The sequence below is a fragment of the Microtus pennsylvanicus genome, chromosome 11 (assembly GCF_037038515.1).
Source record: "Microtus pennsylvanicus isolate mMicPen1 chromosome 11, mMicPen1.hap1, whole genome shotgun sequence".
Lineage (NCBI taxonomy): Eukaryota > Metazoa > Chordata > Mammalia > Rodentia > Cricetidae > Microtus > Microtus pennsylvanicus.
In genome coordinates, this window is record NC_134589.1 from 52,458,490 (window position 1) to 52,476,524 (window position 18,035).

Genomic DNA, 18,035 nt, shown 5'->3' on the forward strand with positions numbered 1-18,035 from the left:
CTGGCTGTCCTGGAACTTCTTTTGTAGCCAAGGCTGGCTTTGATCTCTTGAACCATTCAAGAATCAAAGGAGCAGCCACATACACCCCCATTGCCACTGGCAGGGTCCCTCTGTGTATCCCTGGCTGGAACTCACATCCACCTGCCTCTGCCTTCCGAGTGTGGAAGACCTTCCCAGTACCAACCACATCACGAGCTCAATGTGGAGCTGGTGAACAGCAGGATCCCTAAGGCCACAATGCTAAGTGGCAGGCAGAGAGGGAGAGGTGCCTAACACTGAAACTGTTTTCCACCTCCAAGTCACTGCTTCCCTACAGAGTCAGTAGAGGTCACTACTGCTCCACAGGTTCAATTCCACTGCGAAGCAGAAAGGTTCAGGTCAGTCTGGTGTCATCTGTGAAGGATTTAAACTGAGAGACAATATAATTCAGTAAGAGCCTTCCACAGGTTAAGTAAGCACAGATACTTTATTCTCCAAACTATTACAATAAAAATGGGTAAATTCAGCAAACATTTTTTGAGTACATATACATTAACACTGCTATTGGCTCTGGAGATAGTCATTTGGCGTTTACACTCTGGAAACACTCAAAACATAAAACATTAGAAGATTAATGTAGCATTCACTCTGACAGCACACATACAGAAATGTAACAAAAAGGCCCATCACAGTAGATGCGCGCTGGCCTCCAAAAGGGAACACTGAAGCTGACATTAAGAACAGGCAAATGACAAGACATTCCTAAAACAGGTTTACACTCTACAACTAGATACATTATTATTTGTCAGTAAAAAGCTCTTAAAGACCTCTGAAAACTGAGGCCTCTTGTCAATTCACATTTTTAGCTCAGAAAAAAGTTTCCTTCCACAATAGAATGTCACTTCAGAACTTTAAGGCAGTGTGTCATAGTGTGTTAAATGTTCCACCCACAGATGATGATGACATCCCAGAGTGACGAAGATCTAAACCAGTGCTTCTTAACTTATATACACAGAGATCACCTGGGATTCTGAAAATGGAGTCAGGGAATGTGGACTGAGGTCCTGAAATTCTGCACTTCTAGCAAGCTGTGAGACCAACACTGTTGGTCTTGATTTTAAGTCTATGGTAAGATATTTACAGGACTTTAAAATAGAACGAATCACATAAAATAAGCAATGTCCCATCATGGGACACAAACTTAAAATTATGTGAACATCTTATTTTTTTTAATATTGCTACAGAGTCTTTAAAGAAAACAGATAAGGTTAAATTCTGATTCCTTTATCAAATGGCTCACCCATCCTTGATAAGCCTTAATTAAGGCCTCATATAAACACTCCTTGGACATTTTCATACCTGCCTTATCAAGCTGAAGCAAGGCTTCCAATCATAATCAGGGAGGCAACTCAGTAATTTCTGGAACAAGGAACCAAGAGTGGGAAGATGGCATGCCAGCATACACACATAACCAGATAGGCGAGAATCGCATGATAATTAGCTTGTCCCCTGTCCTGTCTTTTTTTTTTTTTAAGTAAACATTTCCAACCACTGACCACTGCTAAAATGGGATCTTACACCACAGCCTCCGTGAACAAACGCCAAAGCTTTTGCATGTTTTCTTCCCACATTATGGTATGCTTTGTATTATTATCCTTTGGCCACTTCCATCCTGAATACAATGTAAAGCCGGCACAGTCTAGGAGCCTCCACCGCTCAAAATTCACGCCACCTAGGGTATTTTCCGTTCAACTCCATCACGAACGTACCAATTCCAGCATCAGAGAGGGTAGTCTTGACATCAACCCTTTGTATGAGAGCATGCCCGAAGATGCAACTCCCACCAGCCTTCTGCCACAGCTCCCAGGTTCTTCAGTTACAGCGTGCAACGGGTCATGTGGGCAATGTCCTTGACCTCTGGACAGTAGAGCACTGGAGGAAAGAAGAAGGGTTAGTGGCAACAGGAGGATGCAACCTGACCCAGCATTCTTCGGCGCTCTGTACCCAGCATCCTCCCTAAGCGGCCCCTCACCATTGCTAGGCAACGGACGCCGCAAGCGGCGCGCTGGCGCCAGGACCCTGTCCACGATCCGGCGAAGCGCGCGCCAGCCAGCACTTGTAGGTCCCGCCCCCTTCGCGCTCTCGTCTTCCCCGTCGTCGTCGTCCTCTCCGTTGTCTCCGCTTTTCTTAGCCGGGCTCCCCATCGGGTCTCGTTCCCGCTCAGCCCGCGCTTTTTCCTCCAGCCGTGACCACAAGTCGGGGTCTAGCGCGATCTCCGAGACGCCGCCGCGCGGGAGCGGGGAAGGCGCGCGGCAGAACGGGCACGTGACAGCGCGGCGCAGGCGCACCACGCGCGCGGCCGGGCGGCTACCGTCGCCCCGCGCCGCCAGCTCGCGCAGGCAAGCGGTGCACAGCGTGTGGCCGCAGCGGGCGCGCGCCGTGCCAGGCAGGCGGCGGGGTGCGCGGGCCCCAAGGTTGAAGGGTCGGTAGCAGATGTTGCAGTCCAGCTCACCCCGCTCGGGAAGAGAAGGCACCCTCATCAGGAGCTGCATCCTGGCCGCTGTGACCCAACGACGTCGATCCCGCGGCGGCTGGGAGACTGAACAAGCGGCCCTCCTTGGGCCTGGGCTGGGCCTGGGGCCGGCGCCGCCGCCTCTGTCCCCTTTTAATAGTGAGGCCCCACCCTGGAGGCGTCACGCACAGATCAGCCGCTCCCGTCCGTGGCACGCGTCTGGGGCGGTGGAGGCGTGTGGCTGGGAATGCGAGTGGGGACACAGTGAGGTGAATGCCCACACGATGCCACAACTGCCCGAGGGAAAGGGGGACACGCTCCACCCACTGCCCCCTTGGCAAACTTCTCACCCACAGCAAAACACCGGTGCCATCGTTAAAATGGAGCAGATCCTCAGGTCCCCTCTTGCACACAGTCGCTGGCCCAAGTCTCAAGTAGCCCATCTGTCACGTGCTCACACTCTTTCTCAACCCCCCACAATCAGGCTACGTATGCCAGGTTTACTGTTGGTTCTGCCCAGTTTTAATTGGTTCTCTGGATGTTTGGATTCTGCCCAGCCGTAATTGATGCGGCTCTCACCTCCCTTTTTTATACATGACCTCTTGGGTTCTCCTAAGGCTCCCTAAATTTCATCCTCCCTCAGAGAGTTGATTCCAGCTAACATCTCAGCCTAAGGAGGGACTTAGATTCCAGGAGCATGGCCTTAGGAATGCTGGGAATCTTTTCCTTCCAGAGTATCCAGGCTTGGACACCCACACAGGATGATGGTTGAAGCAAAGCAGCCCTGCATGACTTCTGACTCAGGGGTCTGACTTCTTGCACAGGTAAACAGGACATGGTGCTCACAACCCACATTCCCTCCCGATGTTAGCACCCACACCCAAGCTGCCTTCTCAACTTCTCTTGCACTTGGAGCCCAGGTTCTGTTGCGGAGGATAATAACACAGTCTTGACACAGCTGGTTCCAGTACAGAGCCTAGTTGTGACATCACAGGCAAGTTACTTAACTTCTCTGGGCCTTGATTTCCTCATCTACAAAATCTGGATAATAATAGTAAGGCTCGAAAGAGCTTGTGTTTATAAGGTGTTTAAATGATGCCTGGGACACTGTAAACACCAGACAAGCAACAGCAGTCACTGTCCTGATCATCCTTGGCTCCAAGCCTGCTTTGTCTTCACTGAACTTCTGGGGTACCCAGTATTTCACATACACCATCTCTTGGTTAGTCCAAGATGGGTTTCTCTATCTGCATAGCATTTTCTGGTTCATCACAGATAAGGTCGAGCTTGTTTTGTTTTGTAAGGTTAACCTAGAGGATAATCTTTATTTTGTTTTGTTTTTGAGACTGGGTCTAACTACGTAGCCCTAGGCTGGTCTGGAGTTCTGTGTGTAGTTCTGGATGGCTTCAAACTCACAAGAGGTCTGGCTGCCTCAGCCTCCCAAGTGCTGGGATTAAAGGCATTCAAAACTGTGCCTAGCAAAGTAATCTTTATTCCGGTCTAATTGGGACTTCACTGTGTAGCTTAGGCTGGTCTCAGACTCATGGCAGTCCTCCTACCTCAGCTTCCAGGACCTTTAATCCCAGGTAAAGGGTTAGTTAGGCTGGGCATAGTGGCACACACTTCTAATCCTAGCACTCTGAGGCAGAAGCAGGCAGATCTCTGAGTCCGAGGCCAGACTGATCTGCAAAGTGAATTCCAGGACAGCCAGGACTGCTACACAGAATATTTTGAAAAACCAAAAATAAATAAATAAAAAGTAAAATATCTTTAGGGGGCTGGCAAGGTGGCTCAGTGCTTAAGAACACCTGCTGCTCTTCCAGAGGACCTGAGTTCAGTTCTCAGCGCCTATGTTGGGCAGTTCACAATTGCCTGTAACCCTAGTTTCAGATCTGGATCCTTTCTAGAGTCCTCAGGCACCTGCACACACCTGGAAATCATACACATACATGTACGATACACATAAAACAAACTTCAAATGATGGTAAATTGTAGTCTGTGTGCTTGTATGTATATGTAAAGAATGTGTGTGGGTTCTTGTGTGTAATTCACGCTATGGCAATGTGTGAAGATCAGAGGATGACCTCAGGTTTCCTCACACTCACCTTGCTTGGCTTTTCCTGTTGTTACTGTGTAGTGGGTGTGTCCCTTCTGGAGGTGGAGTCTTACTGTGTAGCCCCACTGGCCTGGAACTCTGTAGACCAGGCTGGCCTCAAACTCAAAGAGATCTGTCTGCCTCTGCCTCAGAGTGCTAGGATTAAAAGTGTGTGCCACCATGCCCAGCCTAACTAACTCTTTACCTTGCTAAAGACAGAATTTCACAGATTTGTATGCCAAGATAGCCGGCCCACAAGCTTCTGGGATTCGAAGCTTCTCCTGTATGCACTTCCCACCCACTGTGGTGGAAATGTGATTACAGACACTTGCATCATTACACTCAGTTTATGTGAGGTCTGTGGATGTGCACTTAGGTTCCCACACTTGCCTTCAAGCGCCTGACCCAGCGAGTCATCTCCCCAACCCAAATCTTAATCATCAAAGGTAGAATAAAAGGAGTCTGGAGTGTGTCACTGCCAAGGGTCCCTCTAAGCCATGATTTATACTATCCTGTCACCTGCTCAACAGCCTTATCACCAAGAACCCAAACTGATGAGCTCCCATTTCTAGGCCAGACTATCTTCCAGTTTTTCCTTCCCTTTCTTGGCTAGCTCATAACCCTGGGTAATATTCTTAATTTCTCCTTCCCTTCACCTTCCTTTATTATCCAAGGTCATTTCTCCCTTTAATAGCTAATCCACCTACTCATCTCCACTTCTTGCTCATCCTCCTGGTCCAAGCTGTTGTCATCTCTCACCTCCCTATCCAATGAACACAAACGCACAGGCCTTCTGCAGGCCTCCCCTGCATGTTATTTACAGAGAGCTCTCCAGTCTCAAACCAATCACGTTCTGCCCAACGCTGCTTCTGCTCCCGTTTAAAATCTTTTAAGGTAGTGAGTGTTGAATGGCATCCAGATCCTTTGCAACCGCATCATCAGTCAGGGCCTAGACTAAGCATGGTGGCTATAACTGTAACCTCAGCACTGAGGAGGCCGAGACTGTTTTTGAGTTTGAGGACAACCTGGACTACATAGTGAGGCTGTTTCCAAACAAAAGCAATCTACTTCCTTATCTCTGCAGAGGAGGATGGCTTTGTGACCAGCCTTGACCAGTTAATAGCACGAGGCAGAAATCATGTGTGTGTTCTGGAGCCTAGTCTTCCACAGCATTGCACCTTCTGTCTGCTGGAAGGCTGCCCTCAAACCACCATAGAAGGCAGTAGGGTTAGACCTAAGCACTGGAGGTGAGGCCCTGTGGAGGGAAATGGATGCACTCCAGGCAATGGCTAGTGCTGATTGCCTGACAAGCTAGTGAAGCCATTTGGAATATTCCTGCCTAGTTAGCCTGCTTAGCAAATACAGCCACATGAAGGAGGCCACGTGAAACAGCAGAGGGACTCCCAATCAGCCCACAGAACCATGAAAAAATGTGTAAGTTGGTTATGCATTTGTTTTTAATTATTTTTAATTCTCCTCCCTCCGTGTGTGTGTGTGTGTGTGTGTGTTCATGCAGGTGCCTGCCGAGACAAAAGAGGGTGTCAGATGCTACCCCGGGGCTAGAGTTTTGGGGGTGTGACACCTGAGGAGCCACAAAAGACGTGGGTCCTCTGCAAGAGCACTGTGCACCTTAACTGTTCAGTCGTCGCTTTAGCTCTCCTCACCTCAAATTCACTTTTAAAAGCTGTTTCAAGTCACTAGACTTTGGGATGATTTGTGTGTTTATCAACAAGTAATCGAAACAGATACTACCCAGAAGGCCTTGTGTGCCCTGACCTCAGCGTGCCCCACATTTTACTCGTTTTCTCTGTGGACACTCGGGCTTCAGAGACTGTTGGGTTCTGTTATGGTGTGGATGCAAAGCCATGTGTCGAAGGCTTGCTTCCCAGGTGATGGTACACTGGAGAGGGGATGAAACTGTTAGAATTTAGGTTACGGGGTGTGGCCTTGAAAGGGTCTCTGCTTCCCAGCTGCTATAAAGTGAGCATCTTATCCACCATGATGGTCTGCCACAGGTTTAAAAGCAAATGTGCCGAGCAACTGTGTGCTGCAAACAACCCCTAAGCTGGAACAAACTTTCCCTTTTTGCTTGTTTACCTCAGGAATTTTGTCTCTGCACAGAAAGCTGTCTGATACAGTGCGCATGTCCCCTTGTTCTGCTAGGCCCTCACTCCCCTCACTCTTGCTGTCAATACCTCCTCTCTGGGCTGCCTCCCATGTCACATACCCACTCCAGATGCTGCTAACCCCGTGTGCTTCCCTCTGGACATTGGACAACAGCAGTTTGCACCGGAGCAGTGGCCACGTGATTGTCTCTCTCAGCAGCAAACTCCACAAAGGCAGCTCCATATCCCTGTGCCCACCACAGAAGGACTGATGCCCAAAATACTCATTGAATTTTTCAATAAGGTAGTTGAGAAATACAGCAAATGTTTACAGACAAGGATGTGTGACAATAAAGGTTCTGTTTACAAGGGACTTCTAAACTGCCTTGAGGTAATTCTAAGGGGAGGTTTTAAAATGTATGGAACAGAAGAAGGAAAAGAAGAAACAAAACCGTTGAGCATTAGGGAGGCAGCATCAGGAGGAGCACACTGCTCTCCGCGGGAACTATTTAAGGAGAGTACTGCTCTGAATTGATAAATTCTTGTATGTTTGTCACAGAAGAACTAATCATAGCTTAGTTATACACTTCCCCTTGGTTCTGCCGTCTTCCAGAATGAGTGGGAGACTAAAGGGGCGGCTGTAAGTGCTCATTAGTGGATCCTGATGGTTGCTAATCCAGTCAGTAAAGGCAGGCTGCTCAGTCTCCGGGAAATGGGTTCCACTCTGCACTCCCAGCTTAGGGTGGAGGCAGGAGGAGCAGGGAAGAAGGGAGCCGCTGAGGTTATATTTAAGGTGGCAGAAGTCATCTCCCTTGCCCTTGTGATCCCTGCAGGTTGTGACTTTCCGCCCACTTCCTTCCCTCCAAGAAATCAGTCCATAGAGGAAGGAGACAAGGGCATCACTGGACTGTTTCTGCTGCCTTCCCATGGAACCTTTCTCTGCTTTCCCTTGCAAGTTCTGACTCCTTTCCTCTTGGTTTCCCTCTTTTCTTACCCTATCACATCTCAAAACCACACCCCCTGGGACCTTTCCCATCCAGCCACAACAAAACTGCTTCACTTCTGGGCACCTGAAGATGCAAGATGAGGGAAAGACCAGAAGTTTGTGTGTGTGTGTGTGTGTGTCTCAGTGGTCAAGAGCACTGGCTACTTTTGCAAAGGACCTGGACTTGGTTACCAGTATCTACAAGTGCCTCACAGTCCTCTATAACTTAAGTTTCAGGGGATCTGACATCCTTTCTGTCCTCTTTAGGCACAGGCACATATGTGGTGTGCAGATACAAATGAAAGTAAAATGCTCATACACATAAAACCTCTTAAAAAATAAAAATCCCAGCACTTGAGAGGCAGGGGCAGGCGGATCTCTGTGAGTTCGAGGCCATCCTGGTCTACAGAGCTAGTTCCAGGACAGCCACGACTGTTACAGAGAGAAACCCTGTCTCAATAAATAAATTAATTAAAATAAAAAAAACAAATTAGGTGGAGGCGGTGGTGGAGAGGTGGCTATTCTTGCAGAGGACATGGGTTCAGTTCCCAGCACCCACAGAGCAGCTTGCAACTCTTTAACTCTGGTCCCTGGGAATCCAAGGCCTCTTCTGGCCTCTGTGGCCATTAGGATGCAAGCGGTGCATAAACTATACACACAGGCAAAGCACCCACACACATAAAATAAAAACTAAAGGGTGGGCAGGCTAAGATGGCTAAACAGGTGAAGACTGCTGTCACCAATGGCAACCTGAGTTTGACCCCTAGAACCCACACAGTGGAGGGAGAGAACCAAACATTGTCCTCTGACCTCCACAAGAGCACTGTGGCAATGTGTACACACACACACACACACACACACACACACACACACACACACCCTTAATCCCAGCACTCGGGAGGCAGAGGCAGCTGGATCTCTGTTGAGTTTGAGGCCAGCCTGGTCTACAGAGTGAGTTCTAGGACAGCCAAGGCTACACAGAGAAACCCTACCTCCAATAAGAAATTAAAAAAAAAAACAAAAAAGGTAAAGAAAGGTGAAAGGTGTTATCAAGGACAGCTTTCATTAGGAAGAAAAGAAGGCGCAGCACCAGGTTCTAAAGAAGGGGAAAGGGCCTGTGCCAGGGGTACCTGGTGCTTAGATCCTCCAAGAGAACCATAACCAGGGGTCTGATGCCTGAGCCACTCACGAGTGGAGAGGAAACCAGCCTTGAGAGCCTTCTAACAAAGAGGAAAGGTTACCTGAGCTGGTGCCCCGAAAGCCCCACCCTCAGCCAGGCAATCTGAGACACAGTGAGGATCAAGCTGAGACTTTATTTACAGTTCCCTGGGAAGTCTTACAGCAGAGGGGCCATCTTTATTGCTTTAGGTTTATTGCCAGGAAGAAGACTGTAGTCCTCTGACGCTGCATACTAAATCCACTTCAAGCCTGGGTTTGCCCCCAGACCTTGACAACCTCACGTTTCTATATCCCCCTAATCATTTTGTTTTCTAAGGATCACCTTGCCATTTCTGGGATACAGCCATCAAATTTCTTTCTGCCTTTGGCAACATTGTCTTCCCCACCTTTATCCCCTCTCTGCAAGCACAAAGTATGGCCCTAGTTCTAGATTTAAGTCCTCCACTTCCAGGCAGGAGGCAGGATTCTGGTTTTCCCAAAGATTATCATTTACTTTCTGCCAGGACCAGCCCGGCTTCTATTGAACAAGTACTACTAAGTATGGCCCGTTTCCCGTGTTCCAGTTAACACAATAACTCACTAGGTTCTTGCCACCTTGATGACATTTCAAGGCTCATTTTTGAGGTACTCTCAATGTTTCTTTTTTTTTCTTTTTTCTTTTTTTTTTGCTGGACGTTTTCTGGGTTTCAGCAATAGGGAAAAGAAACGAGCGAGGCCAAATGGCTGAGAGAAGACGGCTCATGCCCGGGATTAGCGAGAAGGCCTAGCCCTAGGACACACAGCAGGGGCGTAGAGGGTGGGTGGGAGATCTACTTTCTCTCTCAAGCCCCAAGGCGAAAGGATATGGCTTTGTTCATGCGAATCGCTACACGAAGCCGGGACTCGTTGGTGGGCGGGGCTACCCTGATTCTGCCGCTGCGTGGGAGCAGGGTTGGGGGCTGGGAGAGATCCGGCACTAGAGGGCCCATTGCTCGAAAGTGGTTTTCCGGCAGGTGCAATCACTCCGCGTTGGGTCCCCGCGCCCCCAAAGAACTATTTCTTGGAATGCGACTTGTTCCCCAAGAGCGCATCTATTTCCATCACCGTTTGCGGCGTCAGCTGACTCAGCACCTTGAGAATGGGCAATGAAAAGGACAGTTTTTGCTGGGACACTGAGGAAGGGCATGATGAAGGCCACAGTGGGACCCAATAAGAAAGTTTTCAGAGGTTTGGCCCTGTCTCCCTGGACTTTGCAGGGACAGCTCTGTGATCACTTCAGTCCATTCAGGGATAGACAGTATGGCTTTGACTCTCAGGTGAGGGGAGTCTGAATCGCCAACTCACCTGTAGGGAGCCCAGATGTTCCATCAGCTGCTCTGCACTGGACACCCCCAGTAAGACTGAGCTGACACCCTCACTTCGGAGACACCAGGCTGGAACCAGAGGAGGAAAAAGAAAAGAAACTGATGTGGATCAGCTTGGGCACTCGGAGTCCAGAAGTGTCTGAAGAGGGTCCTGTCCTGGGACGCCCTCCTCTAGAGATAGGTGTAGGAAGTCTCGCAGGGAGGCAGGCCCCTGCAGGGTCTCACCTATCGCAAGCTGGGCCACAGTGCAGTCTAACTGGTGAGCGATGGGGAGAAGGTCCATGACTCTGGCTTGTTGCTTCTTGCCATCCTCACTCTGCACTTTTTCCTTGAGCCACTGGTACCCCTGGAGACCAAGGAGACTCCGTCAAGGCCCGACTCCCTTCTTGACCACACAGCAGCCTAGGCAGCCCAGACCTGCCTCCCTGAGCCACCAAATCTCACCTTGACAGTGGCCTTGCAAGTATCTGGAACTCGACCATCGTACTTGCTAGTAATGAGGCCACACGCCAGGGGAGACCAAGTAACCGAGCCAACACCTAAGAGCAAGAGGATTTGGTGTGGGACAGGGACCTATGTCATGAGTGAAACGGGAAAGGTGGGGATGAGGGTCTGCACACCAATCTTGTGGTAGAGCTCGGGCAGCTGCATCTCCACCTTCTCCCTCTGAAAGAAGTGGTTGTCCGCTTGCTCGCACACAGGCGGGATCAGGTTGAACTGTCTGGCCATGGAATAGGCCTCCTGGGTTGGTGTGGAAAGGAGACAGGGTCAGAGCGACCCTTCCATTGTCTTCCTTCTCAGCACAGTGAGGTTTGGACTGGTCCCGAGAAAAGGGAAGCGGGTGTCGGGTGGGGAGTCAGAGTCACATACCATGATCTCTGCAGCACTCCATCTGGATGTCCCCCAGTATAGGGCCAGGCCCTGGTTGATGACATAGGTCATGGCTCTCACAATTTCTAGGTGCACAGGAGAGAAAAGGCCTCAATGTCTGATCCGTGGAACCCTAGACTGTCCACCCCACCAAGACCCGGGCAGGTCTGTAGTCATCTCTCTTCTTCACCTCCTTCCTTGTTTAGGTCCTAGGGTCTGAGCCTCTGCTATGGAGATTGGGGGACTTTTGAGTGGGGGAGGCTGGCTTCCCAATGCCAGTTTGAGAAAGTGCCCAGTTTTGAAGGGCTGTCAGGTTTAGGGATTCCGGTTTTACCCTCCATAGGACTGTTAGGGTCTGAACGATTGGCGAAGACTATGTCAACGTATTCCAGCTGAAGGCGGTCCAGGGATCCTTGCAAGCCTAGAGGTGGAGGGAGGGGGGAGGTAAATATCTCCCCTTCAACTTGCTAAAAAATTCAGACCATACCTCCTGGTTATGGTCAACTTCTCTGGCTTCCGTGCCCACCCACCTCGGCTAGCCAGCCACCAATCCTCACCTTCAATGATGTGTTTGCGACTCAAGCCTCGCTCAGTTTCTGCCCTGTAGAAAGGCTACTGTCAAGGATGAGGGTTATCTGGAGCTACGAGAAACTGGGATGGCATGAATCCTCACGGGCAGAATGGGGGGGGCAGGGGATGACGTGGGAGAGCAACCCCTACTCCTATCCCATATACCACATATTCTTTGTAAGTGTTCTCCCCAATTACTTACTGTCCTCCCCAAAAGATCTTAGTGGTGATAACATAGCTTGATCTCCTGGAGAAGACAGAACGAGAGTACCAGCAGGAATACTTGGTTGATCATGTCTCCAGTAACCCACAAAACCAGTCTCACCTCCAGCCTTTGCTCTTGAGGATGTTCCCTAGGGTTCTTTCAGCCCTGAAACAAAGACAAGGTAAGGACATTGATCTCTGCAGGACAGACCGTCTCTTTCCCCTTCTCCCAGCTTGTTCCCTCTAATAGAGAGAAAGGGGAGTGGGGAAACAGGAGCCAATTTGGAGTCTCAGATTCGTCTTGGACAAAGGAAAGGGGCTTCTGAGCTAGCAGTATAGCCATATAATTTTTTATTCATTCATCCATGTTGTCTATCAACTATGTACCAATCCCTATTGTGGGTGCTTAAGGGGTAGGCTATAATGGGGCGAGAGAAATGGACTTGAGTCAGGGAGGACACTGCCTTTTCTGGTTCCTGTCATCTGGGCTGTTCTCTCCTTCCTCTGCCTCTGTAAAACAGCAGGTATCTTCCTAAGTCCAGCTCTGAATCTGCCAGTGAATGCCAGGCTATGGTGAATCCTTCTCACCAGCTTCCATATCCTCCTCCCTCCCCCTTTGGGAAAGAGGGTCTCAGTTTGTAGCCCATGTTGGCCTCAAATTCTCAACCCTCTTCCCCTAGCCATCCAATGTTGGAACTGCAGGTGTGTGTCATGACGGCCAGCCGACACAGTTCCCGTTAGAACACAATTACGGCCCAACTTGGGGCAAGTCTTAAAGTATTGAAACACTCTGCAGTGTTGGGGCTCTCGCGTGCCCCTTGTTCGTCTAATCACTTAGGCTGAATCCTTTTTAAGGTTATGTTGACCTCTTCCCTGAAACTGGGAGGGCTTTGGTGATGGCCTCTCTGGAGAGTCTTGGGAAGATGACTTCTGTGGAGGTGGAAGCCTCTGGGTTGAGCAGCAACTGTTGTGTAAAGCGGTCGTTCCCTTTATGTCAGAAGATAGGACAGAGTGTCACAGATGCTCACAGAAGGTGGTACAGGGTGTCACGGATGCTCACAGAAGGTTATGACTCTGGGCAGCTGGGGAAATGCTTCTCGGATGATTTGACATTTGAGTTAAATCTTGAAGAAGAATGTTTCTCAAATAAAGAGGCCGAGTAGGTCACCCTGGATTCTGGCTACTCCCAAAGTCAAGTCATAGGCGTGATATGATGCGGTGTGTTTGAAAACACAGCTTTGTGATCTTAAGGATAGAATCGTTGGCTTTATGTTAATGTGGCTGCACAGTATGTCTGCTGACCTCTAGAGAGGGAAGTGTTGTGAGAACTACGAACTACAACTCCCATAATACACGGGGGGGGCGGTGTTATGAGCCTGAAAGTTGCACTTTAGTGTTCCCAGAATTCCCAGATCTCTAACTTGACTCTTTCACCCTGGTTCTTACTTTCCGGCCGCGTACACTTCAGCAGTGTCAAACAGGTTTACACCGTGTTCATAGGCTGCTGTCAGCACATCTTCTGCTGTCTAGGGAGGTGAGAAAACATCACAGATGAACGGCTGCCCCCAGTTACTTCCCTCCCTGCACCCTAACCCAGCACTTCAGTCCTGGTTCCCCCACTTTCTCTCCTTTGCCCATCGTCCAGCCTCAGATCTCATACCCCCCAAGCTTGTCCAAACCCTAATCAGATCCACTTCTTCCTCTTCTTACCCCTTCCCCATAACCACCTCTACCCACCACTTATACCTCATCTGAGATCTGAGAGCCAAATGTGACCCAGGTACCTGCAAGACAGAAGTCGGACACATGAGAACTGCAGGAGTCGGACTATAAAACAATGCCCCTTTTCTTTAATGTCTCTCCTAACTCACCAAGGCCAAGACAGGACACCCGGAGACCAGACTTTCCTAGGTTCCTGCAGGATACAGAAGCAGCGGGGAAGGGGTGAAGCCTCCACTGGGGACTTGGATTATCAGTCCCCAGCTCCTGTCCTTCCGAACTGAGAAGCCCTCAAGGGTCCCAGTCCAAAGACAGCAGACCCAGTGGGCTGATGGGATAGGCAGTGCTACCCCCATAGCAGAGGCCCTAGGGTATTATTGAAAGAACAAGTGAACAAATAGTGTGATCGATTATAACTCGAGGGCCACTGTCTGGCACCTCCATTCCTATCGTCTGTTCCTTCTGGGTGCATTCCTGTCTGTGTCTGAGCCATCTCTGGGATGTGTGGAGTAGTGGGCTTTGAAAAGTGTGGCTGATTGTGGTGAGTCTGAGAATAGGCCCTCCGTCAAAGAATGCCACTAAAAGGGTGACAATAGAAAGATGTAAACCAACTCCAGTTCAGTCGCTTGACTAGGCACAGAGATGAGCTCAGCCCCAGAAAAGGCCGATGTGGGTGAGGACTGGTGAGGATTTGATGGGAAAGTCTCTTCCTCTCTTCATTGACTTCTGAGGCTTGAACTAAAAATCCTGACTCCTCTCAAGGCACAGATGGAACAGGCACCTTTACTTCCTAATCAGGGATGCTACAGGGGAGGGCTGAATACTTCTGGGACAAAGGCAGGTCACATCAATGACCTCAGCATATTCCCAAGAAGTGCCCCCCCACCCCATTTTGAGTTCTGAGAGTCTCTGGCCAGCAGTCCCCCGAGCCTTTCTCACCCAACTCTTGCCTTACAGCACGGGATGAAAGATGTAGTCTATCCCCCTTCCCCTCTCCTGCTCTGACCTCACCCTAGAAAGGGTGAGGGAGACTGGCCTCAGGGCTGGTGGGGGCAATATCTGGGTCAGGCGCCCCAACTGGCCAGAGTGAGCTGCTGTTTCCTTCCCTCCTCTCCCCAGGACGCCAACCCAAGGACACTCCATTGGATGAGGGGGGAAGCAGCCTGGAGATTCAGGGGTTCCCCCCCTTTTTTTTTACGGATAAGGAGGGCAGTTCGGGAGCACTGTTTAGGTCCGACAGGACTCTGTCAACCTTAGTAAACTTGGTCTCATAGTTAGGGGAACTAACAGAGACCGAGTGAGGGAGTGCCAGAGACAGAAAGAAGAGGGGAAATGAATACTGGCCTTTTAAGCTAAGTTTGAAAGGGTCGTGGCGACTAACCCAGGGGTCCCGAAAGGGAAGCGAATAGGTAGGCTGCCTGGCCATCCCATACCTGTATTTCATGCCAGTGCCTCGGCCGGTGCTCTCTCGAAGGGCCCCAGCGGGTGCTTGGGGTCGGGGGACCAGCGCAGCTCGTGACTTGGGTCCACCCCCCGGAGGGTTCCCATGCCCTCCGCCCACTGGCCCTCCATTACCGCCCCCAGGACCCGGCCGGGGTCCACACAGACGGTCCTCACTGCTCCGGCTGCGAAGGTTCTGCTCGGTACACGCGATAGACACCTGCATGCCGGCTGGCCGGCCAGGGCGGGGGAGGGGGCTCTGGGGGAGGGAGGAGGGAGCCGGGAAGTCCGAGGGCAGACACTGGTGTGGTAGTAGCGCGACCCTGAGAGAGCGGGAAGGTTGAGGAGGCTGCAGCCAAAGCAGCCAACCGGGATGGGGCCGCGGGGGCGGGCTGCTGGAGGTCGCGGGGTTTGCGGCGGGAAAGGAAAACCGTGCGGGGTGCCAGGAGTGGTATTCAGATGCCGGGGGCTGTGATGCAGGGAGCAGGAGGATAAACGGGTAAGGATAAAGATAAAGTCGAGGACGGTCTTCAAGGATAGAGACCCAGGAACAAGGGGTGGCGAAAGACGGGTGCCACTTCAGCTGGAACCGCTGCGGGACCGCTGTGCTCCCAGCCGCGTCGGCAGCGAGCCCAGCTCATCAACATGCAGGCCCCGCCCCTTAATCTGCATGGAACCGCCTGCCTCCCAGCCGAACAGGCTACCTTATCTGCATAAGCTCCGCCCGAGGAAGGCTTCCGAACAATCAGTGTGCCTTGGTCAGAACGTCTTGTTTTAGGAACGTGCTTCTCACTTTCTGTACTTGAAATATGTCAACATTCCTCCCGGTCAGTGGTGTGCATTCGAAAGGGGCTTTTTGGTCCCTCAAAAACCAAGGTTTGGGAACACTGATTGTGACAACTAGAGGTGAGGCAGGATGTGTGTACTACACCTAGCAAGTGGTAGCAAAGGTTGCTGCTAAAATTCTAAAATGCAACGAAGAATTATCCAGCTGGTAAGATGTGAGCAGTAAAAGAATGGCGAAATTTGCTGGGAAAACCTCTTCATGGGCTTCTGGGATGTGTGGCTACCCGAGGTCTCATCTTTGTGTGAGTCACACTGGGAGGGGCTACAGAAACTCACAGGCAGGCAGCAGAGGGTGGCAGAAAGTTTATTCTGTTTCTCGTGGAGTCAAGCAGGGGATAAAACTGTCAAGGACCCCTTCGGGCTTCACTCATGACTTGAAGGCAGTGGGCGGTGGGCCTTCAGGTTGAAGCTCTTAGGGGGAGACAAGGAGGTGGAAGGATTCACAGTGCCACAAGTCACAAGGGTCCAGACAGTCACAGGTTCTTCTGAGGGGTGAGGTAGATGTGTCAGCCAGCTCGGGCAGAGAAGAAGGGCAAAGATCGGACATAGGAGTCTAGCCGGGAGCGAAAGAGCTCACTTTGCACTGTCTGTCCCAACGGGCACAGAGGGTTCTTCACGACCAACTCCACGTACAGCTGTGGAGAGGAGGGTGTGTGAGCCAGGTCTGGGGCACGTCTCACTTTCAGTCTCAAACCTGGTATAACCCCAGGGATGTAAGAATACACAAGGGGGCGGGGCTGGAGAGATGCTGGGCAGTTAAAAAGGCACACTGCTTTTGCAGAAGGTAGCCAGTGCCCAGCACTCATGGTGAGCGGCTCACAACTACCTGTAATCCAGCTCCAGAGACTCTATCACTCTCTCCGGCCCTCCACAAATACCTGTGCTCACACGCACACACCTCCTCTACACAATACATATAATGAAAATTAAAAATAAATCGTTAAGAGCACTCAACCTCTCCCTTAGGAAAGCTATCACTGTTAAAGGAGCTGAAGGCGCTGAAGAAAACAGTTCAATAGGGACAGAACACAGAAGGGTTGGGACTCCTAGGACTCTGGGAGAAGGGTTCCCGGCTGACACTGACCGCACTGTAGATGTGGTGCAGCACATCGCGGATAGGGCCCACGCCCAAGTCAGTGTTCATGACAACCTTGATTCCAGTGGGCGTCTCGTAGTAATGGAGTTTGTACCGGCTAGTTTGGAAAGACAGAAAGCCATCCTTCCTGCAAAAACAGGTATTGAAACAGGAGTGGAATCGCTCCCAAAGAAATATTTGTGATTCCCCTCAAGGTCAACTCCCTCCTATTCATTATAAACAGGTGGTTTGTAGTAGCCTCATTGAATAAAACACCTAACATCATCTCCATCATCCCTCGACTTAGTTGCTGCTGCCTTCACCTGCCCTACTCTCAGACGCTCCTGCCAGCTTCAGGACTCTAGTTCCAGATTCAGCCTCTCTCTCGCTAATATTCCCCTCCCCTCTCTGGGGCCACATGCCACTTCCATTTCAAAACAGTATCTCCCACTCCCAAGGCTAGTTAGCCCTCCCTTCAACACCCCCTCTAACAGGGCCGTACATGTCTAACGGGGACATCTTGCTGACAAACGAACGAATGGAGAAGAGCATCCCATACATCAGCTTGTACTCCTGGAGGAAAAGGGGGTAGAGTTAGAACTCGGCTATGGAAGGAGACAGGATGGGAGTGGGAAGGAACCTGGATTTGGAGAAAAGGGGCTGGGATGGGATCATGTGCGTTTGTGGGTATGCCGGGACTGTCCGATCACCTCTTCCTTAGGGATCCCCGCTTGCTTCTTGCGGTGCCACTCGCTGTAGTGGAGACACACTCCATTCCGGTCAAATAGGTACAGATTGTGGACAGTCATCTGCAAGATAAAGAGCCTCGCTCAATGGCATGCACCCGACTCTGCAGAAACGGGTCCTTCGGTGAGGTGGGAACCCCACCTCCGGACTCACCGGAATTGCTGCGAGTGAGGGTGACAAGCTGCTTCCGGTTTCCACAGCCAGACGGGACGCAAGCCTCACCAGCCGAGCATTAACTCCGCCCCGATAGTCTTACCAGACTCCGCCTCTCTCTCGCAGCCAATCCCTGCGCACCGACGCCACGCGCATGCGCGGCCAGGCCTCTGAAGCCCTGGGAGGTGTGGGGAAGCGTGGTCTCGCGGGCGC

General features: G+C 50.8%; 3 protein-coding genes across 3 annotated transcripts; all 3 read right to left on the bottom strand.

The window, feature by feature from the left end:
- Positions 1 to 447: 447 nt before the first annotated feature.
- Positions 448 to 2,911, bottom strand: Rnf227 (ring finger protein 227). Its single transcript, XM_075992063.1, has 3 exons — positions 2,842 to 2,911; positions 2,012 to 2,732; positions 448 to 1,911 (listed from the first exon to the last, which is right to left on the bottom strand). Exons 2-3 carry the CDS (start codon positions 2,529 to 2,531, stop codon positions 1,856 to 1,858), a joined length of 576 nt encoding a protein of 191 aa, XP_075848178.1. The 5' UTR covers positions 2,532 to 2,732; positions 2,842 to 2,911; the 3' UTR covers positions 448 to 1,855.
- A 6,580-nt stretch (positions 2,912 to 9,491) lies between these two features.
- Positions 9,492 to 15,635, bottom strand: Kcnab3 (potassium voltage-gated channel subfamily A regulatory beta subunit 3). The gene is made up of 14 exons (XM_075992064.1): positions 14,995 to 15,635; positions 13,714 to 13,757; positions 13,589 to 13,626; positions 13,289 to 13,368; positions 11,964 to 12,008; positions 11,841 to 11,885; positions 11,626 to 11,669; positions 11,403 to 11,489; positions 11,069 to 11,154; positions 10,819 to 10,939; positions 10,643 to 10,737; positions 10,424 to 10,544; positions 10,179 to 10,267; positions 9,492 to 9,965 (listed from the first exon to the last, which is right to left on the bottom strand). Exons 1-14 carry the CDS (start codon positions 15,225 to 15,227, stop codon positions 9,888 to 9,890), a joined length of 1,206 nt encoding a protein of 401 aa, XP_075848179.1. The 5' UTR covers positions 15,228 to 15,635; the 3' UTR covers positions 9,492 to 9,887.
- A 500-nt stretch (positions 15,636 to 16,135) lies between these two features.
- On the bottom strand, positions 16,136 to 17,949 carry Trappc1 (trafficking protein particle complex subunit 1). Its single transcript, XM_075992065.1, has 5 exons — positions 17,823 to 17,949; positions 17,633 to 17,731; positions 17,425 to 17,495; positions 16,932 to 17,070; positions 16,136 to 16,482 (listed from the first exon to the last, which is right to left on the bottom strand). The coding sequence occupies exons 2-5, from the start codon at positions 17,729 to 17,731 to the stop codon at positions 16,354 to 16,356; spliced, it is 438 nt and encodes a 145-aa protein (XP_075848180.1). The 5' UTR covers positions 17,823 to 17,949; the 3' UTR covers positions 16,136 to 16,353.
- Between the last annotated feature and the right edge of the window lie 86 nt (positions 17,950 to 18,035).